General features: G+C 48.0%; 2 protein-coding genes across 3 annotated transcripts; both read right to left on the minus strand.

The window, feature by feature from the left end:
* Positions 1 to 925: 925 nt before the first annotated feature.
* COX6B1 (cytochrome c oxidase subunit 6B1) lies at positions 926 to 14,696 on the minus strand. Its single transcript, XM_066348700.1, has 4 exons — positions 14,561 to 14,696; positions 11,737 to 11,853; positions 9,102 to 9,202; positions 926 to 1,111 (listed from the first exon to the last, which is right to left on the minus strand). Exons 2-4 carry the CDS (start codon positions 11,840 to 11,842, stop codon positions 1,058 to 1,060), a joined length of 261 nt encoding a protein of 86 aa, XP_066204797.1. The 5' UTR covers positions 11,843 to 11,853; positions 14,561 to 14,696; the 3' UTR covers positions 926 to 1,057.
* Positions 14,697 to 20,125: 5,429 nt separating this feature from the next.
* On the minus strand, positions 20,126 to 22,803 carry ETV2 (ETS variant transcription factor 2). 2 transcript variants are annotated; one of them, XM_066349033.1, is made up of 4 exons: positions 22,728 to 22,803; positions 22,401 to 22,475; positions 20,546 to 20,658; positions 20,126 to 20,339 (listed from the first exon to the last, which is right to left on the minus strand). In XM_066349033.1, the coding sequence occupies exons 1-4, from the start codon at positions 22,795 to 22,797 to the stop codon at positions 20,139 to 20,141; spliced, it is 459 nt and encodes a 152-aa protein (XP_066205130.1). In that variant the 5' UTR covers positions 22,798 to 22,803; the 3' UTR covers positions 20,126 to 20,138. The 2 variants fall into 2 exon arrangements, with proteins under 2 accessions (XP_066205130.1, XP_066205129.1); XM_066349032.1 differs by lacking the exons at positions 22,401 to 22,475; positions 22,728 to 22,803 and adding an exon at positions 20,743 to 21,041.
* Between the last annotated feature and the right edge of the window lie 3,241 nt (positions 22,804 to 26,044).

Raw genomic sequence — 26,044 nt, forward strand, 5'->3', positions numbered from 1 at the left:
CGTTCTCATGTGCCTTGACTGGGGGGCTTCAGCTGAGCCAGTGACCCCTTGCTCAAGCCAGCGACCTTGGGCTCAAGCCAGAGACCATGGTGTCTATGATCCCACTCAAGCTGGTGATCCCACAGCTCAAGCCGGATGAGTCCATGCTCAAGCTGGCAACCTCAGGGTTTTGAATCTGGGTCCCTAGCATCCCAGGCTGATGCTCTATTCACTGTGCCACTGCCTGGTCAGGCCATATGTGTTTTTATTATATTATTTTCATGTAGCTCAAAAATTGTCTAAAAAAAGTTTTAAAATTATACAGGTAATTAAAGGAACATACAGACTAATTTAGTACATACAGGGGCTTGAGGCTAACTTGTATAATTATTCACTCTATTGTCTGGCACAGAGGAGGTAGTCTAATTTTTTTTTTTTTTTTGTATTTTTCTGAAGTTGGAAATAGGGAGGCAGTCAGACAGATTCCCGCATGCGCCCGACCGGGATCTACCCGGCATGCCCACCAGGGGGCGATGCTCTGCCCATCTGGGGCATCGCTCTGCTGCAACCAGAGCCATTCTAGCGCCTGAGGCAGAGGCCACAGAGCCATCCTCAGCGCCCGGCCAACTTTGCTCCAATGGAGCCTTGGCTGCGGGAGGGGAAGAGAGAGACAGAGAGGAAGGAGAGGGGGAGGGGTGGAGAAGCAGATGGGAGCTTCTCCTGTGTGCTCTGGCCGGGAATCGAACCTGGGACTCCCGCACGCCAGGCCGAGGCTCTACCACTGAGCCAACCCAGGGCTGAGGTGGTCTAATTTTGATAAAACAAAAATTAAAAACAAAACAAAAAAAAAACAAAAATACTCACTTTGAGCCCCTCTTACTGGTCCAGTACTTTTTCCAACCCAGCTTCTTGCCCAATCATCCAGCTCTTTTACATTTACACAGCCTTAAGCTTTTCCAACAAATATTTATTACAGTTAAGCCATGATTCATGATCTTAGGGTGGGGTGTACCCAGGTCCCCCTTCAGCTCCCTGGGAGAAGGATGGAGGACACAGGACGAGTGAGGTGCAGGCAAGTTCAGATCTTCCCAGGAAATGTGCCTTCTGCCCGGCGGTCATCCCAAGCTGACACCTGTGGAAAGACAGCCAGTGTTACTCCCCTCCGCCTTGGGGAAACCAGATGGTAGACTTCTTTCTCTTCCTCACTCTGCCCACCTGTTCATTTCTTCAGTCAGTTAACAACCTGAGTACCTACACTGTTCCAGGAGCTGGGGAACCAGCAAGTGACCCTGAAAGACAAGAATCACTGTCCTGAATGAGCTAATGCAAGCTGAACCATTGAGGGGCTGTGGGGGAGGAGCAGTAATGCACAGAAAAATCCCAGACTCACTGCAGGGCTGTCCATGGGGAGATATGTAAGGTACAGAGCTTCAGGGCTGTCCATGGGGAGATATGTAAGGTACAGAGCTTCAGGAGAGTGGCTGTGCCGTGATTCAGGAACCCCAGTCAACACTCAATGATGTTTGTCAGAATAGAGAAAAGAAGGAATACTAGGCAGCTGTGAAAAAGGTAAGGCTGGCCTGACCAGGCGGTGGTGCAGTGGATAAAGCATCAGACTAGGATGCGGAAGACCCAGATGAGCGTGGGCTCATCTGGTTTGAGGAAAGCTCACCAGCTTGGACCCAAGGTCACTGGCTCCAGCAAGGGGTTACTCGGTCTGCTGAAGGCCTGTGGTCAAGGCACATATGAGAAAGCAATCAATGAATAACTAAGGTGTTGCAATGAAAAACTGATGATTGATGCTTCTCATCTCTCTCCGTTCCTAGTTTCTGTCTGTCTGTCCCTATCTATCCCTCTCTCTGTCCCTGTAAAAAAAAAAAAAGAAAAGAAAAAGGTAAGGTTGATCTATGCTCCAGCATGCATGGATCTCCAAGATACAATTGAGTGCAAAAAGGTGCTAAAAGGAATATAATGGGATGCTAGGGATGATCACAAATGTAGGAATACACATAAAACATGATGAAAAGGCTGATATCATCACACTGTTAACACTCCCCAGAATTAACACCTTGTTCCTTATGGACCCTCCTATAGGCAGTTAGATGCATATTCATTTATAAAAAAAATTTTATTTTATTTATATTTTTAATAGTTTATTTATTCATTTTAGAGAGAAGTGAGAAAGAGAGAAGAGGAAGATCAGGAAGCATCAACTCCCATATATGCCCTGACCAGGCAAGCCCAGGGTTTCGAACCAGCAACCTTAGTGTTCCAGGTCAACACTTTATCCACTGTACCACCATAGGTCAGGTGCATATTCATTTACACACACACACACACACACACACACACACACACACACACACACAAATTTATATGCTATATAGCAGAGGCAATGAATAAAAACATGGATATGGAAGACTAAAGCTTAATATCCACTTCATCACTGCTGTGACCATAGGCCTGTTTCCAATACTATAAAATGAGGATACTAATAATAGTATCTATACCTCATCCCATAAAGTACTTACAATGCAGCTACCCATACAGTAAGTGCCGTGTATGTGCCTATTTTATTTATACACACATATGTATCACAAATACCCTGTACTTTAAAAAATACACACACAAACACACACAAATTGGACCATACTATATATACTGTCCTGCAACTTGCTTTTTTCCACAAGTCTCAAGAGCTCTTTCTGTATTCTGTCCTGTAGATCAAGATAAATGTATCATTTACCTAACTCGGGTTTTTCTCAATGTTCTCCATTACAAAAAACTGCAGTGTACATCTTTGTATACAAACATTTTTGTAGGCATGTAGAGTATGATTTTTTTCTATTTTTGAAAAATATGCCACATCTAGAATATGATTTTTTTCCTTGTGAAATATCTTGCCAAACTGATCTCGAAAGTGACTGGATCATTCTGTAGACCCACTAACACTTAGCACTATCAACCTTTATCATTCTTGACCAGACTGCAAGGTAAAAAACAAGCATGCCTCTGTTGTTTTAAGCAGCATTTTCCTGGGGATAAACAACTTGTCATGTCTGGGATTTATCTGGATTCCCTCATACTGGACTTGTACTGTCTTTAAGTATAAACTTCTTAGTTGCTGGGTTTATATCTTCACCCCCTTTAAAATGAAAAGATCAGGCTGATGTGGTCCTTTGGCAAACCACCTTTTGTCCAATAATCCCTCTTCATGGAAAAGAAATTAAGGAAAATTTTCAACTAGAGGGGAATAATATCTTGCATATCAAGTTATCATTTAAAATAATAAAAAAAGAATGAGTCCAGCCAAAGGGGAAGGGAATATTTTTTAACTATTAAACCTGATTGCTACTCAATAATTGAACATACTGCCCTGAAATGAAAATCGGACTGCCATGCATGTTAAGTAAAAAAAAAAAGCGAAGTTCAGAGCAGTACCTATAGTATGATCCATATCTATGTAATATAAAAGTATATAAAAACACACCTACACACACACATCCATTAGCACACAGAAAAGGAAGTGGAAGATTTATACCAAATTCTAGGAAAGTTAATTTTAGGTCTCAGAAGGGGTGACTTGGGGGCTTTCATTGCCTCCAGTATATACAAATCTCTCATTCTGAAGCCAATGCTATTTTCTATGAAGAAATAAATTTTTTTTAAAAGTTGATGTGAGAGAGGACGGGAGTGAAAACAGAAACGTCAATCTGTTCCTGCATGTGCCCTGACTGGGGATCAAACCTGCAACTTTGCATACTGGGAGGATGCCCTAACCAACTAAACTATCCAGCCAGGGCATAAACTAAAGTTTTTTTTAAAAAAACAAGTTTTATTTTACTTTTTACAGAGACAGAGAGTCAGAGAGAGGGATAGACAGGGACAGATAGATGAGAAGCATCAATCATTAATTTTTCTTTGCGCGTTCCAACACCTTAGTTGTTCATTGATTGCTTTCTCCTATGTGCCTTGACCATGGGCCTTCAGCAGACTGGGTAACCCCTTGCTCGGGCCAGCGACCTTGGGTCCAAGCTGGTGAGCTTTTGTTCAAACCAGGTTCAAGGTCGCTCAAGATGGCGACCTTGGGGTCTCGAACCTGGGTCCTCTGCATCCCAGTCTGATGCTCTATCCACTGTGCCACCGCCTGGTTAGGCAACTAAAGATTTTTTTTTTTTTTTTGCATTTTCTTTTCTGAAGCTGGAAACAGGGAGAGACAGTCAGACAGACTCCCGCATGCGCCCGACCGGGATCCACCCGGCACGCCCACCATGAGGCGACGCTCTGCCCACCAGGGGGCGACGCTCTGCCCATCCTGGGCGTCGCCATATTGCGACCAGAGCCACTCTAGCGCCTGGGGCAGAGGCCACAGAGCCATCCCCAGCGCCCGGGCCATCTTTGCTCCAATGGAGCCTTGGCTGCGGGAGGGGAAGAGAGAGACAGAGAGGAAGGCGCGGCGGAGGGGTGGAGAAGCAAATGGGCACTTCTCCTATGTGCCCTGGCCGGGAATCGAACCCGGGTCCTCCGCACGCTAGGCCGACGCTCTACCGCTGAGCCAACCGGCCAGGGCCCAACTAAAGATTTTTTTAAACTAGAAAGTAAAAAAGAGTTGGGAAAAAAGTCTTAAACGCTCATGTAGAAAAAGTGCTATACTGTGGGAGACAGGCTATAAGCTGACAAAGTCCTTGCAGCCCTTTTTTATATTTTTTGTTTGATTGAGTTGCTAAAGATAATCTATATTCCCTTCCTCTTACCCTTTGTTCGAGGAACTGCTAGTTAAGATGTTATGCATGACTCTGTATCAAAGAATTCCTTGCTAACGTTCCAGGTAATACCGCACACCCCAGTCTCTAGCAAACCGCTTTGTTCTCTGCATTATAAAATAAAGCTGACTGCAAATATTGGAGCTCTTGTAGGTCATCACCTACAGAGACCGCCAGATCCCACTTTGTCTCTGTGTTTATTTCTTCACCCCCCACTGTTCTCACTCAGGACTGGACCTGGTCCCCGACACTCCACTCCTGCCCCCACTCCTCCCAAAATATACAAACTGAGATACGAGACTAAAAATCCACATAGAGTCTGACCAGGCGGAGGTACAGTGGATAGAGTGTCGGACTGGGATGCGTAGGTCCCAGGTTTGAGACCCCGAGGTCTCTAGCTTGAGCACGGGCTCATCTGGTTTGAGCAAAAGCTCACCAGCTTGGACCCAAGGTCACTGGCTTGAGCAAGGGGTTACTGGTCTGCTGTAGCCCCCCTGTCAAGACACATATGAGAAAGCAATCAATGAACAACTAAGGTGTCGCAACGAAAAACTAATGACTGATGCTTCTCATCTCTCTCCATTCCTGTCTGTCTGTCCCTATCTATCCTTCTCTCTGTCTCTGTAAAAAAAAGAAAAAAGAAAAAAAAGAAGAATAAAAATTATTAAAGCTGAAGTTTAAAAAAAATCCACACAGAAAACACTTGGAAGATGTGACAATGTTATTGGAGAAGTGAGGAGGATGAGAAACATTTATCTTTCCCTTCCACTATTTTTTAAGTTTCTGTGAATTGATTATATTGCTTAAAAAAAAAAAAAAAGAACCCAGCAGCAATAACAAAACACTTCTTTTTACTTCATCAAGTGTTTGAAATAAAGAAGCCAGGGCTGTGGGTATAAAGGGACCTGTGCGGAGTACATTTCTATCCACCTAACAGGGCAGACACAGGAAGCACCTGAGCCAGGAACCACACAATCTGATGCTCCCCAGGGAAGGACAGGCCCAGGTCCTAGACACTGGGGTGTGGGGAGCATCTGGGCCAAAAGCATGATCCTAACACCCTGTCCAGCACGCACCCAATGCAGGCCCTGAGGCTTGAGGTGGGATGTTAGACCAATGCATCATGTTAACCATGATCACCCAGGGTTATGACGAAATCCAGGGTACTCAGACACGAGACAGTGTGGTCAAAGAGGTAAGAGGAAAAGCAAGTGCGCTGAGGAAGAGTACCATTAAGGCAATTTGTTCTCCAAAAATAAGCTCCAAAGATGTACATCAAGGATGCTTAAAATACTAGAAAAGTAAAACATAATCTCCATCAAAAAGGGGATCAGTTAAATAAAAGCACCTGTAAGTTATTAAAATGAACAAGGCATTACCATAAACAAAATTCCAAGACAAACTGATAAGCTGAAGCAAGTCACAGACCAGAATATGCAGTATGAACCATTCATACACACAAAGCACCACAGGCTTACGTATAATAAATTTATAGAGAAAAGGGAATCAGTTAATAGTAGTTACCTGGGGGTTGGGGAACACAAGAAGGCTTCTACTTTTTATTTTACTGCTCTGTTCACATTTGTTGTTTTTTATTTTTTTAGATTTTATTTACTGATTTGGGGGGGAGAGAGAGAGAAAGTGGGGGAGAAGCAGGAAGCATCACCTCATAGCAGTTGCTTCTTGTTATGTGCCTGAACTGGACAAGCCCAGGGTTTCGAACTGGCGACCTCAGCGTTCCAGGTTGACACTTTACCAACTGTACAACCACAGGTCAGGCACACTTGTTTTTTTAAATGAGCACTATTACTTTTGCAATAGTAATATTTTGATTCTAAGACAAATGGTATTTTCATTTTAACATCTCTGAAATTATTATGCTTGCTACATTCATATCCGGCATTTAAAAGATCTAAACATCTCTCAAGGTTTCTTGCAGCTGATGGGGTCTTCGATTTGATAAAACAGGGTAATGTATAATAAAAACTCTTTATTGCCCTGGCCATTTGGCTCAGTAGTAGAGCGTCAGCCCGGCGTGTGGATGTCCTGGGTTCGATTCCCAGTCAGGGCACACAGAAGCGCTATCTACTTCTCCACCCTTCCCCCTCTCCTTTCTATCTATCTATCTCTCTCTCTTTCCCTCCTGCAGCCAAGGCTCCATTGGAGCGATGTTGGCCTGGGCTCCATGGCCTCTACCTCAGGTGCTAAAATGGCTCTGGTTGCAAGGGAGCAACACCCCAGATAGAGCATCGCCCCCTACTGGGATTGCCAGGTGGATCCCGGTTGGGCGCATGTGGGAGTCTGTATGTTGCTCTGCTTCCCGCTTCTCACTTCAGAGAAAATAAAAATCTTTACTAAAAAAGAAGCAGAAAATATTAAGTGGTGACAAAAAGTCTGGTTAGATCAGGCTAAAAGGACTTGTGACCATATATTTTAGAGATGTACACAGAAGCAGACGGGTAAAATGACATGTATGGGGGATTGACTTCAAAATACTTCAGCAGCCTGACTGGTGGTGGCGCAGTGGATAGCATCAACCTGGGGCTCTGATGTCCCAGGTTCGGAACCCGAGGTTGCTGGCTTAAGCAAGGCGTCACTGACTGCTGGAGCAGCCCAGTCAAGGCACATTTGAGAGCAATCAAGGAACAACTAAGGTGCCGCAACTATGAGTTGATGCTTCTTATCCCTCTCCCTTCTTGTCTCTCTCTCTCTCTCTTGCTTAAACAAACAAACAAAACCTTCAGCAAAGGAAAGAAGAAAAAGAAAAGGGACAGGATGAAAATTTAGAAAAATCTTGATATTATTCAACTTGGATAATGAGCATAATTATTCTTTTATTTTTATATATTTTTTAAGACTTTCTTTATTCATTTTAGAAAGAAAGAGCAAGAGAAAGAAAGGGGGGAGGAACAGGAAGCATCACTTCCATATGTGCCTTGACCGGGGAAGCCTGGGGCTTTGAACCAGTGATCTCAGCGTTCCAGGTCAACACTATCCACTGCGCCACCACAGGTCAGGCCTACCGTATTTCCCCATGTATAAGACGCACCCCTTTTCAAAAAAAAAATTGGGGTCTAAAAACTGGGTGCGTCTTATATAGTGGTTGTAGATATTTTACTTGCATTTCCTGCTTTTTCATGCAGATGAGAAGATGTATGTATTTTATGATGAATAAAACGAGTTTAATAACTTTATGTAATCCATTTCCCCCCCAAATTTTGGGCCTCAAAATTAAGGCGTGTCTTATACATGGGGAAATATGGTACTTTTATGAATATTTGAAAATGTTCATAATAAAAAAATGAAAGGATTGCACAAGATGGTGAATTCCACAGGTTCAGGGATGCAGCACTGAGTTATAATCTGTAGAGTGCATAAGTGAGACGTATTCAGCAAGAGCGCCGTGGTCACCTTGGCTGTGAGTCCAGAGTTGTTGAGAGTATTGGTGAAAGAAGGAAAGGGGGGCCTGACCAGGCGGTGGCGCAGTAGATAGAGTGTCGGACTGGGATGCGGAAGGATCCAGGTTCGAGACCCCAAGGTCGCCAGCTTGAGCGCGGGCTCATCTGGTTTGAGCAAAAAGCTCACAGGCTTGGACCCAAGGTCGCTGGCTCCAGCAAGGGGTTACTCGGTCTGCTGAAGGCCCATGGTCAAGGCACATATGAGAAAGCAATCAATGAACAACTAAGAAGTCGCAACGTGCAACGAGAAATTAATGATTAATTCTTCTCATCTCTCTCCGTTCCTTTCTGTCTGTCCCTGTCTATCTCTGCCTCTGTAAAAAAACAAAACAAAACAAAACAAAACAAAAAAAACATTAAAAGAAAGAAGGAAAGGGGGCCCTGGCCGGTTGGCTCAGTGGTGGAGTGTCGGCCTGGCGTGCGGAAGTCCTGGGTTCGATTCCTGGCCAGGGCACACAGGAGAGGCGCCCATCTGCTTCTCTACCCCTTCCCCTCTCCTTCCTCTCTGTCTCTCTCTTCCCCTCCCGCAGCCAAGGCTCCATTGGAACAAAGATGGCCCGGGCGCTGGGGATGGCTCCTTGGCCTCTGCCTCAGGCGCTAGAGTGGCTTTAGTCACAACAGAGCATCGCCACCTGGTGGGCGTGCCGGGTGGATCCCGGTCGGGCGCATGCGGGAGTCTGTCTGACTGCCTCCCCGTTTCCAGCTTCAGAAAAATACAAAAAAAAAAAAAAAAAAAAGGAAGGAAAAGGAAACAATTCTAGGAAGAAAAGGTCAAGTCCCATGGAAAGTGTGATGTCATCTTCCCTCTATTTCTCCCAGCTGAGCACCCACCAAGTCACCAAATTCCCCTCTCCTAAGACCCCACCCCAGCACCCCAACGGCCCCAGTAGGAGTCACTTACCCAGGATATGGGGCAAAGGGACTTGTACACACGTCGGTACCATTCGCACACAGAGACATCACCCCTTTTAGCAGTCATTGCCTTCTCACAGCGGTGGAAGTCTGAAAAAAAGGAAGGCAGGCTCAGCCCAGACAAAGGGCTAGAACAGTGGTCCCCAACCTTTTTTGGGCCACAGACCGGTTTAATGTCAGAAAATATTTTCATGGACAGGCCTTTAGGGTGGGACGGATAAATGCACAAAATAAAATTATGCGACCAGCGTAATAACTGTGGTATTTTTAAATATAATTGTCGAACTTACGAGACAAGCGTCAAGAGTGAGTCTTAGACAGATGTAACAGAGGGAATCTGGTCATTTTTTAAAAATAAAACATCATTCAGACTTAAATATAAATAAAACAGAAATAATGTAAGTTGTTTATTCTTTCTCTGCGGACTGGTACTGGTCCGTGGCCCGGGGGCTGGGGACCACTGGGCAGAACACCTTTTTTTTTTTTTGAGAGAAGCAGGAGAGACAGGAACATCAAGCTGTTCCTGTATGTGCCCTGACTGGGGAACTGAACCGGCAACCTCCATGTTCCAGGACAATGCTTCAAGCTACTGAGCTATCAGGCCAGGGCTTAATGTTTTTGGGGTTTTTTTTTATTCATTAATAGAGACAGAGCACGAGAGAGAGAGAGAGAGAGAGAGAGAGAGAGAAGAAAAGCATCCATTTGTTGTTCCACTCAGTCGTGCATTCATTGGTTGCTTCCCATGTGTGCCCTGACCCGGGATTGAACCTGCAACACCTTGCCGTTTCCAAACAATGCTCTTAACCAACTGAGCTAACTGGACAGGGCCTAGGACACATTTTTTTTTGTTGTTGTTGTTAATATTTTTTTTTTTGAAATAAATTTTTATTTTAATGGGGTGACATCAATAAATCAGGGTACATATATTCAAAGAACACATTTCCAGATTATCTTATCATTTAGTTCTGTTGCATACCCATCATCCAAAGAGAGATAGTCCTCCGTCACCCTCTATCCAGTTTTCTTTGTACCCCCACCCCGTAACCACTCCATGCCTGCCTAGGACACATTTTTGAATAAAACTCACAGATAGGCCCTGGCTGCTTGGCTCAGTGGATAGAGGGTCTGCCTGGTGTACAGATGTCCCAGATTCAATTTCTGGTCCGGGCACACAAGAGAAACGACCATGTGCTTCTCTCCCCTTTCTCTCCCCCTTCCCTTCCTCTTCTCCTCCGCATCCATTGGCTCAATTGGGTTGAGCATTGGCCTGGGTGCTGAAAATGGCTCTTTTGGTCCCAGTAATCACCCTTAGCTGCTAAAAATAGCTCGGTTGATTCAAGCACTGGCCCCTGATAGGGGCTGCCCGGTAGATCCTGGTCAGGGCACATGAAGGAGTCTATCTCCCCTCCTCTCTTTAAAAAAAAAAAAAAAGCTAGCTATACCTCACTAAATTGACTTTGCAACCCCTAGAGAACTGCTATACAACCTGAAAACTCTGAGGTGAGGGCTGATAGGGCAACATGAAGGGCACGTGTAGGGATTATGGAAATCCAGAGCCAGGGCAAGGGAAAGAGAAGACAGTCTTTTTTTAAAATAATTTCTTTTTTTTTAATTTATTGATTTTAGCCAGAGAGGAAGGGAGAGTGAGATAGGAACTTTGATCTGTTTCTGTATGTGCCCTGACCCGGGATCGAACCGGCAACCTCTGCACTTTGGGCTGATGCTCCAACCAAGGAGCTATCTGGCCAGGGGCAGGGGGAAGATAATCTTGATGCTAAGATGTTGGAATTCGAGAGTGAAAGGCAGGAGAGGAATAATCGGTTTTACAAATTACTTTTAATTATTAAAAGTAAGCAACTACTTTAAAAAACATTAATCCAGGTATTCCACTTCTGGGCATATTCCTTAGACAGAAAAGCATTTTCATGGACATCAAATTACATATATAAAAATGTATAGAGCAGCATCATTCATTCACAGGAGCCCTTAAGTGGAAACCACAGTGTCCATGAATAAACTGTGGAAACCTTCACAGCAATAAAAATGAGCAAACTGTATGTCACAGTGCAGATAATCTTCAGAACTATTATATTAAAAAATCCAAGCACAAGAAAATATATGCAGTATATAAAGTTCACAAAGAGGCAAACCTAAACATGGTGATAAAACCAAAATGTGACTGCCTTTAAGTCAGTGGGCTTACATCTCCAGAGGAGAGTAGGGCGCTGTGTTCAATACAGGGGGGTGCAGTAGGCAGGGGAGTTCAGAGTTCAAGCAATATCTACTTTTACCCAGGTTATGGTCAGAGTAACACAGGGCTTCACCTTGGAATTATTTACGTAGGCTGTACATTGTTTTCTGTACTTCCTGTATGTATGTTATAGCACACACACACAAGTAAATCTTTAAAAAAAAGAAATCATTGTAGGAACCAAAGTTTGTGACACTGGCCCAGGTCTTGAACACAGTTGGTGATAAGTAACCTAGGCCCTGTGAGGTGGGTTGTCCCAAAATAAAAAAGGCCTGGGATGCATATGGGTCCCCGAGACGGCAAGAGGTGAACAACTTCAGGTGTGGGAACAGGAGAAGCTATGCATTCCCCACCACCACCACGCCCTGCTTACCCAGATAGTTCTGCCAGCAGTTCCTGGTCTGGTTCTGGTTGGGGAAGCGGCTGTCAAAAGGGGCAGTCTGGTAGTTCTTGATTTTGGTCTTGATGTCTTCTGCCATGTTGCTGACTCCTGGAGGCAAAGAGAGGGGGTGTTTGCAGGGGTTCTATGGAGCCTGAACCTTGGCAAGTCAGCCCACCCAGGTCCAACGGGGTTGGGAGGAGCACAGATACAAAGACGGGCTGGGTGTAAATAAGCCACGATCCCTCCCCTCTTAACATACACACAAAGAGGTGAAGGGCAGGGCAAATCTGTACATCTAAATGTAAAAGTCACAGCAAGATCTGGAGGAAGGATCAAGTCCTTGGTAAAATCAGGCCTTATTTGTCGCAAAATAACATTAGCTAACACTTGAGTGCTTACTACACACAGGTGCTTTCCTATACTCCTATAGCTTTACTCCTACATCTGGTCTAATAAAAGGTAAGAACTATTGACATTACTATGACTGTTTCAGAGACAAGAGACAACTGGTGTCTAAATGATTTCTCAAGGTCATACAGCATACAAGTGGCGAAGCTGCACTCAATCATTGATATGACATACAATGCAAGAAATTCTTAATGTCTTTAATGCCATGAACTCTTCAGGGGTCTACAGACTCCTTTCTCAGAAAATGTTTAAATTCATTAAAAATTGCACAGGTTGGCCCTGGCCGGTTGGCTCAGTGGTAGAGTGTCGGCCTGGCGTGCAGAAGTCCCGGGTTCGATTCCCGGCCAGGGCACACAGAAGCGCCCATCTGCTTCTCCACCCCTCCCCCTCTCCTTCCTCTCCCGCAGCAAGGCTCCATTGGAGCAAGGATGGCCCGGGTGCTGGGGATGGCTCCTTGGCCTCTGCCCCAGGCGCTAGAGTGGCTCTGGTCGCGACAGAGCGACGCCCTGGAGGGGCAGAGCATCGCCCCCTGGTGGGCAGAGCATCGCCCCCCTGGTGGGCGTGCCGGGTGGATCCCAGTCGGCGCATGCGGGAGTCTGTCTGACTGTCTATCGTTTCCAGCTTCGGAAAAATACCAAAAACAAAACAAAACAAAAAACACCACCCACTAAAAATTGCACAGGCTCACAAAGAAAACCAGTTATATGTAGTTGAGGATTTATTAACTACCACAATTTTGAAGTAATCATGAGTGAAAACTTTGAGCTCTTTGCAACCACAATGTGATGTAAGATGACCTATGATTTTGATTATTAAAAAAGTCACAGCCTGACCAGGCGGTGGTGCAGTGGATAGAGTGTTGGACTGAAACGCAGAGGACCCAGGTTCGAAACTCTGAGGTCGCCAGCTTGAGCGCCAGCTCATCTGGTTTGAGCAAGGTTCACCAGCTTGAGCCCAAGGTCACTGGCTTGAGCAAGGGGTCACTCGGTCTGCTGTGGCACCCCCCCCCCAAAGCACATATGAGAAAGCAATCAATGAACAACTAAAGTGCCAATGAAGAACTGATGCTTCTCATCTTTCTCCTTCCTGTCTGTCCCTATCTGTCTCTCTCTCTGTCGAAAGAAATAAAGAAAGAAAAAAAAGAAAGAAAAGAAAAAAAAGTTACAGATGTTGGCTCTATCCGGTTGGCTCAGAGGTAGAGCACTGACCTATGTAAAGAAGTCCGGATTCAATTCTCAATCAGGGCACAAAGGAGAAGCGCCCATCTGCTTCTCCACCCCTCCCCCTCTCCTTCCTCTGTCCCTCTCTTCTCCTCGGGCACTGGGGATGGCTCCATGGCCTCTGCCTTAGGCGCTAGAATGGCTCTGGTTGCAACAGAGCAACGCCCCAGATGGGCAGAGCATTGCCCCCTGGTGGGCGTGCCGGGTGGATCCCGGTCGGGTGCATGCGTGAGTCTGTCTGCCTGCCTCCCCGCTTCCAACTTCAGAAAAATACAAAAATAAATAAATAAATAAATAATAATAAAAGAGAGTCACAGATGTTGCTAATACTCCTCAAGTTGTTGTATCCATGCCTAACTGAAGCAAATGCTATATTTCAATTAGAGAGTAGTAAAAATTCAGATGTGATTCCCACTGTTCGAGTACTAAATCCCTATGAATTTTATAGACTATGTGGACCTAGGGTTAAAAACCTCTACTATAATGTCTCTTATGAGGTGACACATCTTTCAACAGGGAATCTGAAAGTGCCTCTATTCTAGAGAATTCGAGGAGTCGTGGGGTTACACAGAGGTGCGCAAGCCGGTGTTAAATCGCAAGGTAGTGGTGGAGACCTGGGACACCAGGGTAGTCGGGGGCGGGTGGGGGAGTGAGTGGAAGGATGGGGGCTGGGGTTACAGAATACCAGCAGCTGGGGCACTGACGCGGTCGGAACAGTGATTTGGGGCGAGATCTTGAACCGCTATCTATGTGTAAAGGTGGATCGGGATGACACTGTGGGTCCTCCGATGTCCAAGGGGGAGCGGAGGGGCCACACACCAGGAAGCTAGGCTGCGGCCCGGGGAAGCTGCGGGGAGCCACGCCTGCGGCCCGATGATTAAGGGCACCGCAGTCCAAACTACTAAGTCCAAATAATGGTCTCTGGCTAATTATCTCTGAGCCTCAGTTGCCGCACTGTCAACAGGAACTGGGGGAGGAATAAATGAATTAATATAAGTCACTTGGAATGTTGCACAGCATTAAAAAATAATAACTGTTCGCTATGACTACTAATACAGCAGGACCCCAGGGCCCAGGGCAGCCGAACGCCGACGGCCGGAAACCTCACCTCGTTCTCAAGGAACCTAGGGTCCGGTTTCTTAGTCCCCCAAGGTGGGATGTCGGGTTCCCGAATCCTCGATACTCACCTCAAGACACCCCTGAAGCGGTTCGCAGCTCAATGTGACCCTCAGCAAAGACGCATCAGTCTGACCGGAAACGGAATTAAGGCGGACAGGAAGCCGGGAGAGGAGTAGGTGAGTTTGCCACCCGGCTAGAGCGCCCTCAGGAAGGCGGTCCCTGAGGCCATTAAAGTTACGCCCATTTATACGAACTCCAATCATCTATTGGGCTAAATAGCTGTTCATCATCATTCCAGGTCCAATCATGAGCATGCTATCACTTGGAAGCACTTCCTGCTGGGGTACGGGACACTGCCTAGGTTCAGGTTCTCATCCCTACTCTGGCTTTACCTAGGAAAGGAATTCTGTCCGGGTCCCTGGTCTGGCTCGAGTGGTGGGCCTGGAGAAGTACCCAAGAGGAAGTACTCTTATTCTTGCAAGTATTATTTATTGAATCAGGTACTTTTGTAAGGGTTGGGATGCATCCTTGAACAGACAACAATCCTGACTTTCATTGTATTTTGGGGTCAATTGTTAGGTTATTGAAAAGGAACAAGTATTTCTCCCAGGGTCATTTGTCATGTTAAGAGGAATGCCCAGCCTGACCAGGCGGTGGCTCAGTGAATAGAGCGTGGGGCTGGGATGCGGAGGACCCAGGTTTGAGACTCCAAGGTCGCCAGCTTGAGCACGGGCTTATCTGGTTTGAGCAAAGCTCACCAGCTTGGACCCAGGGTCGCTGTGTTGAGCAAGGGGTTACTCGGTCTGCTGTAGCCCCCCGGGCAAGGCACATATGAGAAAGCAATCAATGAACAACTAAGGTGTCACAACTAAAAACTGATGATTGATGCTTCTCATCTCTCTCTGTCCCTATCTGTCCCTCTCTCTGACTCTCTCTCTGTCTCTGTAAAAAAATAAAAAAATAAAGGAATGCCCAGACTCCACCTCCAAACCCTTGAAAGATTTGGGTGGCTGAGGACTCAGAAGTCAGTCCTGTGTCACAGAGAAGAGTCACAGAGAAGAGGGGTTAAGAATTAAAACTTAGTTCTGTGAAGGGTCTGGGAGAAATTGGTCCATCTGGGAAAATGTCAACTCTATTCTTCTGGACAGACTTGTCCTTGAGGCCTAGCTTTCTCTCATACCCATAGCTGGTCTATCAAGAAGTCCTGTGGACCTGGCCATTTGGTGGCGCAGTGGATAGAGTGTCGGACTGGGACACAGAGGACCCAGGGTCAAAACCCCAAAGTCACCAGCTTGAGCTTGGGCTCACCAGCTTGAGCATGAGGGTCACTGGCTTGAGCCCAAAGGTTGCTGGCTTGAGCATGAGGGTCACTCACTCTGCTGTAGCCCCCCCCCCCCCAGTCAAGGCACATATGAGAAAGCAGTCAATGAAAAACTAAGGTGCCACAAGGAATAATGGATGATTCTCATCTCTCTCCCTTCCTGTCTGTCTGTCTCTGTCTCTCTTTCTCTGTCACAAAAAAAGAAAGAAAAAAAAAAAAAGAAAAGAAAAGAAATTCTGTTGGCTCTGTCTTTAAAAATATACTCAGAATCTTCTGTCACATCTGGTTCAAGCCACCAGCTCCTCTAGGCTGGACTATTATAATAGCCCACTCCTTGCCTTCTGGCTTTATTTCTGTCCTCCAATCAGTCCACTCAGCCAGAGGGACCCTGTTAATGTTACAAAATGACGAGACCTCAATTCTTGTCTTTTTGAAGGAGAGAAGAGACAAAGTGCAACAAGTAAAGGAATAATTTATTGGGGGTGCAGGAATACACACTCAGAAGAGACTGAGAGTGTAAAGAAAAGGGGCCTTGGAGACAGGTTCAGGGGGTTAGCCCAGGACAAGCTGCTGCTGTCCATTGCTCCCTTGGTTGCAAGTCTCATAGGGTCCTTCAGAGCAGTGTTTTTTCAACCACCAGGGTGCTGGTCTGCTAAAGAGTGAACTACCCTGATGTTGTATGAAGATTATAGATCCAGTGATCTTAATTGAACTTGCTTATGCATAGGGTTATTTCTGCTTTAGTGGTTCCCAAAATAATTCTAATTTCACCTGCCCCCATGTGTAAAAAGACTGAAAACCACTGCCTTAAAGCTTAGGAGAAAGAGAAGCAAGGAAAACGCATCTAGTGGGGGAAGAAGAGCAAGGGGAGGAGACAGGGGAAGGGCAAGGGTACTTAGAAGGGAGAGCAGGCAGGGAAGGGTGGAAATCTTAGGGGAGCTACTAGGGCAAGATCTCAATAGAATATCAATTCTCCAGGTGTGTCCTTTTAGGGTTGTGGTCTTCACCGATTGGTTGGTGCCAGGGCAGGGTGTCATTAGTCAATACAGTTGATCTTGAGGTCAACCTCGGCATCACTTTTCTGGGCATGGATCTGAAACACAATTGTGGCCTAGATGTTATCCCTAGGACTGAGTGCTTAAGGGCTATACTCTGGCCCCCTTGTTCACTCCCCGGCTAAGGTGGTCTAACCGGCATGACTAGCAACATGCCAGGGAAGGAAAGCTTAGGGGAGAGTCTTTTTCTCTTGACCAGCAATATACTAGTGGAGGAAAGTTTACCCTGGAGCTAGATCCCTGTTTTCCTAGTTTTGCCTGCTGCTAGGCGCCTGGGGCTTTCTGCCCTGGTGACCTGTGCCTGGCCTATAGGCTCCTAACTGCCTACCACATTAACACCAGTTAGATAATTTCCCTTCCTTAGCCTAGAACCCCACCTTGGTGTCTGGTTTGAATTTTAGTTTAAAGTGAAGGTCCTTACAAGTGACCTACGCAGTTGGGACCTTTTTATATACCCTTATCTCTGTAAAAACTGATAAAGGAACCTTATTCAAAATGGAGTTGGGAAGCCCCGAAGGGAGAGCTCTCATGCACTGTACCATCCGTTGCAGCCTAATGAAAAAGGAAGAATTAACAAGGTCTGTTTCTCAACTTCTTGTCTGTGATAATAAGAACGGTCCTTTTCATCTGATTCAAAGGAGGACATTTTTCTCATGGGAATTTTGACCTGCTTAAAAAAAAAAAAAGGAAGATCCCTCCCTGTCCCAGCAACAACACAGTAACCACTGTGGCAGCCAATGAGAAAGCACTACAACCTCAAACTCTTGTTCCCCTCCAATGGACTTTTGTTCAAAACAACGCTCTCTAATTTCCTCCTAAAACCTAATAAAAGCTGACCTTCCTTTGTCTCTTTGGGCTTGCTTTGGACTTGCCTGTAGCTTGCTACAGTTTGCCTGTCCCAAATTGCAATTCCTCTGCTATTCCCTGATAAACTCACTTTCTCCCCCTTCTTTTCCACGTGAGAGGAGGGGAGTTAGAGAGACAGACTTCCACATGTGCCTTGACTAGGATTCACCTGGCAGCCCGTCTGGAGCCATGCTTGTAACTGAACTATTTTTAGCACCTGAGATGGAGGGTCCACAGAGCCATCCTCAGTGCCCAGGGCCGATGTGCTCGAAGCAATCAAGCCATGGCTGTGGGAGAAGAAGAGAGAGAGAGAAGGGGAGGAGGAAGGGTGGAGAAGCAGATGGTTGATGCTCCTGTGTGCCCTGACTGGTGATTGAACCTGGGTCATTCACACACTGGGCCAAAGCTCTACTACTGAGCCAACTGGCCAGGAACAAACTCACTTGTTTTTTTAGCTTGCCTCAGTTGCCTCTTTGTATAAGTCAACATATCTTACCAGTCCTTTCACTCCCACTGTTCCAGCCCAGGAGCTGGCCTCCTTAAAGGTCCTTAACCATGTAGGCTGTCTTCCCCTGAAGGGACTTTGCACTTGTCCACTTGGCCTAAAATGCTATTCCCACGGTTTGCTTCCTGCTTCACTTCCTTCAGGTTTTGCTCAAATGTCACGTTCCTGGTGAGCCCTTCTCAGACCAAATATTTGACGTTGCCATCTATTCAGTCTCTATCTCCCTTTCCTACTTTCTCCATAGTACTTATTTTCTCAGATATGATATCCTTTTATCGTGTTGACCTTCTTTTGTCTCCCTCAATATAATAGAAGATTGTAAAGGAGCAATTTTTGTTTTATTCACTATTGTATCTGCAGCATCTGAAATAGCAACTGGCACATAGAATACCCTATATTTGTTGTAGTGAGTTTGTGTAATAAAGAGCCTAGCCTGACCAGGTGGTGGCGCAATGGATAAAGCGTCAGACTGGGATGCGGAGGATCCAGGTTCAAGACCCCAAGGTCGCCAGCTTGAGCGCAGGCTCATCTGGTTTGAGCAAAGCTCACCAGCTTGGACCCAAGGTCTCTGGCTTGAGCAAGGGGTTACTTGGTCTGCTGAAGGCCCACGGTCAAGGCACATATGAAAAAGCAATCAATGAACAACTAAGGTGTCGCAATGAAAAACTGATGATTGATGCTTCTCATCTCTCTCCGTTCCTATCTGTCTGTCCCTATCTATCCCTCTCTCTGTCTCTGTAAAAATAAATAAATAAATAAAAATAGCCTAATGGAGACTGTATCAAAGCTGTGTGAAAGAGAAATGCTTTCATCCTCCTCTATGTCTGGTCTGCAAAGCTTCCCATCAACATTGTAATTATTTGTGGAACTACCTGTTTACATGCCTTCATTTACTTCCTTCAATGAGATCGCTCTAAAGGCCAAATCTTTTCCCTGCTTAACCCCTCCATGGCTCCCATGTGACCGCAGGACAAAGTCCAGGTTCCTTACCATGCCCCACAGATCCTTTGTAAATTGACCCATGGTCCCCTCTCCAACCACACTGTTATTTTAGTTCATTGAACAGTGCCGTGAGATCTACCTCCAGGCCTTTCTTTGCTCATGCAGTTTCTTCTGCCTGGAACATTCTTTGCCCGGCTTCTCAAATCAGCTACTTTTTTCCTCCAAGAAGCCCTTCCTGACCTCCCCTTCCCCAGGCTAGCTCAGGTCCCTCCTTTTGGGTCCCCCAACCCCCTGGAGTGTCCCCATCTCAGCCCTGAACACTCTGGGCCATCCCTGTCTGGTGATGGGTCTGTTTCCCCACTGGACTGTGAGCTCCCTGACGGCTGTCAGTCACTGCTGAATACCCAGCATTGTCCATAGGAGGACCACTCAGCAGGCTCTCTTTAGGCACTCAGTGGTTCCCAGAATGGGGTAGGCTCTCCCTGGAGTCTAGGTCTGTCCTTTGCCCCACAGCTTGAGTGGGGAAACAGACTAGGTGGTTTTTCTTTGGGGGTGGGGGGGATAAGCACCAAGTCTAATTCCTTAATCGTCCCTAGCACTGGGAGGGCATACAGTAAGCCCTTTTTGGAGCATCAGCCCCTCTTTTCAAGGGTGACAGGGTAGGTAAACCCACAAGTTAATGTTTGGGTCCGATTTCTTTACAAGTCCCAGCACAGGTCACGCACACAGTAGATCCTATAGGGGGCCTGGGATTACTTTGCATGTCCCAACACACAATGAGCATACAGTAAGTCCTCTAAGGATCTAGGTCTGTTTTGGTCATGGTTTGTCTTAGGATCACACAGGTGGGGAGGGGGTGAGTGAGTGGGTGGATGGGTGGGGGTACACACAGGCTCCCCAACGGGTCTAGCGGGGTCTAGGCAGTGTCACTGGGAAGGATACAGACAGCACACGGAGGGGGGGTTGACCGGATATTTTTATTGGGTTGCTGCTCCCTGTCCACTCCTGGGGCAGACTGGATAAGCGAGGCCGGGTACGCGACCCCCGAAGCGGTAAGTGTACTTGCGCCCACCGCTCTTACGCACGATATCGCGGCGGTAGTAGTAACGCAGGCCTCGGCTCAGCTTCTCATAATTCATCCCAGGTTTCCTCTTGCGCTCGCCCCACAGCCTCGCCACCTAGGATGAAGGTCCTGCTTAGTCTGAGAAGTTGGGAGGGGGAGGGTTTGGCAATACAAGGGCGGGGGGCGGGGTTCGGTACAGTCGGGATACAGGGTAGGTGGGGCCAAGTGGGATTGAGGTGAGGGCGCAGCCGGAGAGGAGCCAAAGACCAGGCCAAAGGAGTGGCGGGCTTGGGTTGAACAAGAGGAGGCTGGGGCTGCTACCTCTTTGGGGTCGCACAGCTGGAACTCGAGGCTGTTGCCGGTCCAGCGGATGCAGCTGCTACGCGCCCCGTCTTGGAGCAGCTCCAGGAGGAACTGCCATAGTTGAATGGGACCTGCGGGGGGGAGGCAGGTGAACACTTAGGTTTTCTGGGCCCGGTCCATGTCGCTTCGATGACCCAGAAGCCAGGCTCCCTCACCTCGAAGGTTCAAAGGTCCAGGTCTTCCCAAATCGGGACCTAAGAGCCGATCCCCTCCTCCTCGGGCACCAGCGAGTCCGGATCCCTCCATATAACGGACCCACGAGTCGGACTCGGGGACCCAGGCATGGGCCCCCATCTCGGAGATTTAGGAGTTAGGTCCCACCTCAGACACCCAGTCATCCAGACCCTTCTTGTCTTCCCTCTCACCTAACCCAGGAGCCTAGTTCCTCGTCCCTTGCTTCCTAAAAGACTACCCAGTCTTAATCTCTAGCTTTGCTCCCTCCCGACGAAGCCGCGCGGACCTCTCACCTCGATGGTTAGTTTTTGGGTAACGAGCCAAAGTTGCGCGGTCCGACTGCTGGCTCGGTTCGGAGGAAGTGGTGCGATATGAACTCTGATATCTCTTCGAAGAGGTGGTGCAATCCATATGCAGCCCTGAGTCCCAGGAGGTGGGACAGTCGGCACGCTGCTCCCTGCAGAGGCCCTTGTCCCAGTAGGTGGCGCTGTCGGAGCCAGTAGAGCAGTCCCAGCGGGTGGTGCTGGCTGCGGCGGGGGTGTGCGACCACGAGTTGGCCCCTCCCGCGGAGGTGGTGGTATTCTGGCCCGGGACCCCTAAAGACCCAGCGAAGGAGGTGGGGCTCAGGACCGAAGAGGGTGGGCTCCATGCGTCCCAGCCGGGGCACCCCAGTTGTGTACAGTCTCCAGACCACGGAAGAGCCTGAGAGGCGTGTTCTGTGAGGAGAAAAGGACTCGAAGTGAAGGGAACCCAGATGTCCAGCTCTCCGGCCTCCTCGGGAGTTCTAGAAGTCGAAGCTGTCGTTCCTGGCTCCCAGATTTGGACCAGGCCACTTGGAGGACACAGGCGTCCCCAGTTCTTTTTTTTTTTTTTTTTGTATTTTTCTGAAGTTGGAAACGGGGAGGCAGTCAGACTCCCGCATGCGCCCGACCGGGATCCACCTGGCATGCCCACCAGGGGGCGTCGCTCTGCCGCAATCAGAGCCATTCCAGCGCCTGAGGCAGAGGCCATGGAGCCATCCTCAGCGCCCGGGCAAACTTTGCTGCGGGAGGGGAAGAGAGAGCCAGAGAGGAAGGAGGAGGGGAGGGGTGGAGAAGCAGATGGGCGCTTCTCCTGTGTGCCCTGGCCGGGAGTCGAACCCGGGACTCCCGTAGCCAGGCCGACGCTCTACCACTGAGCTAACCGGCCAGGGCCGCTTCCCCAGGTCTATCTCCGTTCTCCCTCAAAGATCAGCGAGGCTAAACTTCAACCACGGTGAAGGACCCCAAATTCCTCCTTCCCTGCCTCTCCGCACACACTCACCCACCGCCCATGGAGTTTCTGGGTGCGGTGACGCGGAGCTCCAGTCCAGCGGTGGGAGTCCTGCGAGAGATAAGGATGTAACTGAGTTTAGGGAAGCAATGACTAGAGATCTCTTTCAACCTCTCACCCAGTAGTCTTTTTCAGGGACTGAGAGTCATTATTACTCCCAGCCCTTACAAACTCGGACCTAGGACTGGCGACCCCAGCCCCAACCTCTTTCAACCTCAGGAGTTCAAGCCCGCAGCCCTCTCCGCATTGAACGCCCAGAGTCTAGGCATGCCCCTTTCCTCCCTCAGACCTAACCTTCCCCAGCACCCTGGGGTCCCAGCTCAAACACCTTTCCAGCCCGTCTCTGTCAGCGTGTCCTCTTGGAGCGCCACTTCAGGGAAATAGAAGCCGAGTTCAGCTCCTTCTGCAGGCAATCAGGAGGTTAGAGTCGGTCAGAGTCAGCGGAGGCCCCCAGCTGGGCACCCTCCCCCACCACACACACACACACACACACACACACACACACACACACACACACACACACACTGTACACCCTCCCCCACCACACACACACACACACACACACACACACACACTGTACACCCTCCCCCACCACACACACACACACACACACACACACACACACACACACACTGTTTCAGCCCCAGCAGCCTACCCAGCCCTGACAGCTTGTTCCCTGGGGGCACTTCCTGTGGTGATACTTCATCCCACTTCCACAAGTCCATGTGTGCTCAAGGAGACTGTTCTGGATAGCGGGGAAAAGATACAGTGTGAGCTGGTGACACTTAGGGACCCTGCAGTCTGGTCCTGAGCCTTTGCTTTCCTTAGACCCAGGAGTCCCAGGCCTTTGCTCCCTTCTTTCCCAGGACCCTGGAATCTTGACCTCCACTCTCCTTTTTTTCGGACTGGGAGTGAGAGACATCAGCCTTCTTTTTCCTCAGACACGAGAGTCCAGGCGCCCCCCTGCCCCCGACCTCCAGGCTCCAGTTCATGGCTTACCTCTGGCGGGTTCCTCTGCCCCCAACTGGGGGTCTCAGCCCCATTTCATACCATGTACCCCCTCCCCTGGGGCCCTGGGCTGGGGGAAATTTTCCAAGACGTCAGAGCTAGGGGTCGAAACTAGGGTCGAGTTGCAGGGGGCTGGGGCTGGGGCGGGGCTGAACTACACTCTGCCCATACCCCAGGGATGGCTGCCTGCATCCTGGTAGCTGGGGCTGTCCTGCACGGGTGGCTTGGGCTTGGACAGGAATTTGGAGAACAGCAGGCTGGACGGTGGGATGCAGAGGTGTTTATGGGGTGATGGAGTGGGGCAGGGGACTTGGTGGACAGGTTCTCTGTTTTGGGGACTTGATCCTGTGACATGGGGTGGGGTGGGGGGAAGGGTCTGGGTACAGTTGGGCTGCGCCAGGCTTATCTGCAACAGGAAGGGGGATTTCCGGCCAGACCCTCTGACCAGTCGTCACAATCCACAGGGGGACTGAAAGAGGTGGAGTTGGGGGAGGATAATCGGGATCCCTGACCAGGGAGTGTTCTCCCCTTACCAGGCTTTGAGGACAGTCTGGGGCTGCTCTCGAGGAGCGTCGATCATGAAACCAATAGCATCAGTAGTAATACAAATAGCTAACACTTATTTAGGGCTCATTGCATGCTACCAACAGTGCCATGGGCCTTCGTTTAATTTTATTATAAGGAAGTGCTTGTCTTATCTCCATTTTATGAAAGCGGAAATTGAAGCAGGCTTCCTCCCACTTTTTTATCTCCCGAATCCGTGCCCTTCCATGTTATAACAGTTTGGGACAAATGGGAAATCTCAGTATAAACTGAAAATGAGGTCTTTCCTAGATGTGATAATGGTATCACGATATAAAAGATGTCTTTATAATGCAAAGAACACTGAGATATTTAGGAGTGAAGTGTTATGATGTCTGTAACTTGCTCCAAATGATTCGGCAACCCTCCCCATATCTGTTTTTGAGTTTTCTTCTCTCTCTCCCTATGTCCTTGTCTCCGTCTCTTTCTTGGTTTTCTGCCCATCTCCAGTCCTATTGCACTGCTTCCCAGTCTCACTTCTCTTCATCTTTCTGCCTCCCTCCCCACCCCTCCATCTCTGTCCATCTGTCTCACAACCCATGATTGATCTTTCTCTCCCTATGCTCAGGACGACTTAAATGCACACATTTAAAACCTTCCTTTCTTGCAGCATTCTCCTGCCCCTATGGTTAGTGAGCAGAAGTGGGGCAGAAGTAGGGAGGGCTAATGATGTGAGGGTGAGGTTTGAGGGTCCCTGCGCTGGGTGGTCCAGCCCAGATGGCAGGACACTTCCTGCTGTGAAGGGAGGCCCTCACCCTCTGACCAGACTGGAAAATGTGACATCACAGAGGGGGCAGTAAAGGCGTAAGACAGGAACAGGAAATTTGACACCTCTCCTGGGTGACTAGCTTCCCTGAGAGGCCTTGGCATTATTCCCCACCTTTTTCCCCTACTGATCCGGGGTCCTGACCACTATGGTCCTGGGAGACCCTCATCCCCGCCTCATGCCTGAACCATGCAATCTCCCTCTGCCTCATCCCTGCCCAGGCCTTTCCAGATCGCCAGCCCACAGTAGTCCCAGGGCTCTTCCTACAGTGATCTGTGATGTGTTTCCTGCTTGAACTGTCTCAGCTTCTTGAGGCAGGCTGCTGCTTTCAGGGTAAAGTCTAAGGCAGGGGTCCCCAAACTTCTTACACAGGGGGCCAGTTCACTGTCCCTCAGACCGTTGGAGGGCCGGACTATAAAAAAAAAAATGAACAAATCCCTATGCACACTGCACATACCTTATTTTAAAGTAAAAAAACAAAACGGGAACAAATACAATATTTAAAATAAAGAACAAGTAAATTTAAATCAACAAACTGACCAGTATTTCAATGAGAACTATGCTCCTCTCACTGACCACCAATGAAAGAGGTGCCCCTTCCAGAAGTGCGGCGGGGGGCCGGATAAATGGCCTCAGGGGGCCGCATACGGCCCGAGGGCCGTAGTTTGGGGACCCCTGGTCTAAGTTCTTAGTCTGGTATTCAAGGTCATGCATGGACCCTTATTCAGACAGGCAGAGACAAGCTTGGAGCTGGGAAAAGAGATGCGGGAGACTCCCACAGAAAAAGAACTGACTCAGAGAGATAGAGATACACAAAGACAGACACAAAAACACTCAAGACCCCACAGAAACATAGAGCAAGAGAGAAGGCTGGGGTTTGGCAGTGAAAAACTGGGAAACGGCGTCAGAGATCCAGAGGCTGAAGACTGCAGACTGGGAGACAAAGAATGCTGGAGAGACAGTCTCAGAAGCGACCAGTTCTGGCCATGGCCCAGCTCAGCTGGAGCACTGCTCTGATAAATCATTTGCAGGTTTTATCCCTGGTCAGGGCACATACAAACACCAACCAATGAATGCATAAACAAGTAGAACAACAAATCAATGTTTCTCTTGTGCGCTTTTTCCTTTCCTCCTCTAAAATTAATTAAAAAAAGGGAGGGCGGTTTTCTCAGGAAGCCCTCCTCGACTCCCCAGTCTCACTGAGCTCTCCTATCCCAACCCTGACCAGTCATCTGGCAACGGGCCTATCTTTTGCCTTCTGGACCAGGAGCTCTAAGGAAAGGGCCTGGCACTGTTTTCATCGTCTTTTTTTTTTTAATTCTTTAATTTTTTTTTTAAAGTTTTCTTTTATTAATTTTTAGAGAGGAGAGAGAATGAGAGAGAGAGAGAAGAGGGAGGGAGGAGCAGGAAGCATCAACTCCCATATGTGCCTTGATCAAGCAAGCCCAGGGTTTTGAACCGGCGACCTCAGCGTTCCAGGTTGACGCTTTATCCACTGCGCCACCACAGGTCAGGCTGTTTCCATCATCTTTGTGTCTCTATCCTAGATGAGTTTGTAGAAAGCCTAAAGGCTGTGAACTCCAGAAAGGCAGGGTCCAGGAGACCCCCCTACTGTA

Source organism: Saccopteryx leptura, chromosome 9, assembly GCF_036850995.1.
Source record: "Saccopteryx leptura isolate mSacLep1 chromosome 9, mSacLep1_pri_phased_curated, whole genome shotgun sequence".
NCBI classification, from domain to species: Eukaryota; Metazoa; Chordata; class Mammalia; order Chiroptera; family Emballonuridae; genus Saccopteryx; species Saccopteryx leptura.

Excerpts from the sequence above, each read along its gene's own strand:
- COX6B1 (XM_066348700.1), bottom strand. The coding sequence starts at position 11,842 with ATGGCAGAAGACATCAAGACCAAAATCAAGAACTACCAGACTGCCCCT. Across the intron at positions 9,203-11,736 it reads CTGCTGGCAGAACTATCTGG|ACTTCCACCGCTGTGAGAAG; the intron begins GTAAGCAGGGCG and ends CCTTTTTTTCAG. Across the intron at positions 1,112-9,101 it reads CCCTTTGCCCCATATCCTGG|GTGTCAGCTTGGGATGACCG; the intron begins GTAAGTGACTCC and ends GTCTTTCCACAG.
- ETV2 (XM_066349033.1), bottom strand. The coding sequence starts at position 22,797 with ATGGACTTGTGGAAGTGGGATGAAGTATCACCACAGGAAGTGCCCCCA. Across the intron at positions 22,476-22,727 it reads GAACAAGCTGTCAGGGCTGG|AAGGAGCTGAACTCGGCTTC; the intron begins GTAGGCTGCTGG and ends GATTGCCTGCAG. Across the intron at positions 20,659-22,400 it reads GACAGAGACGGGCTGGAAAG|GTCCCATTCAACTATGGCAG; the intron begins GTGTTTGAGCTG and ends TCCCCCCCGCAG.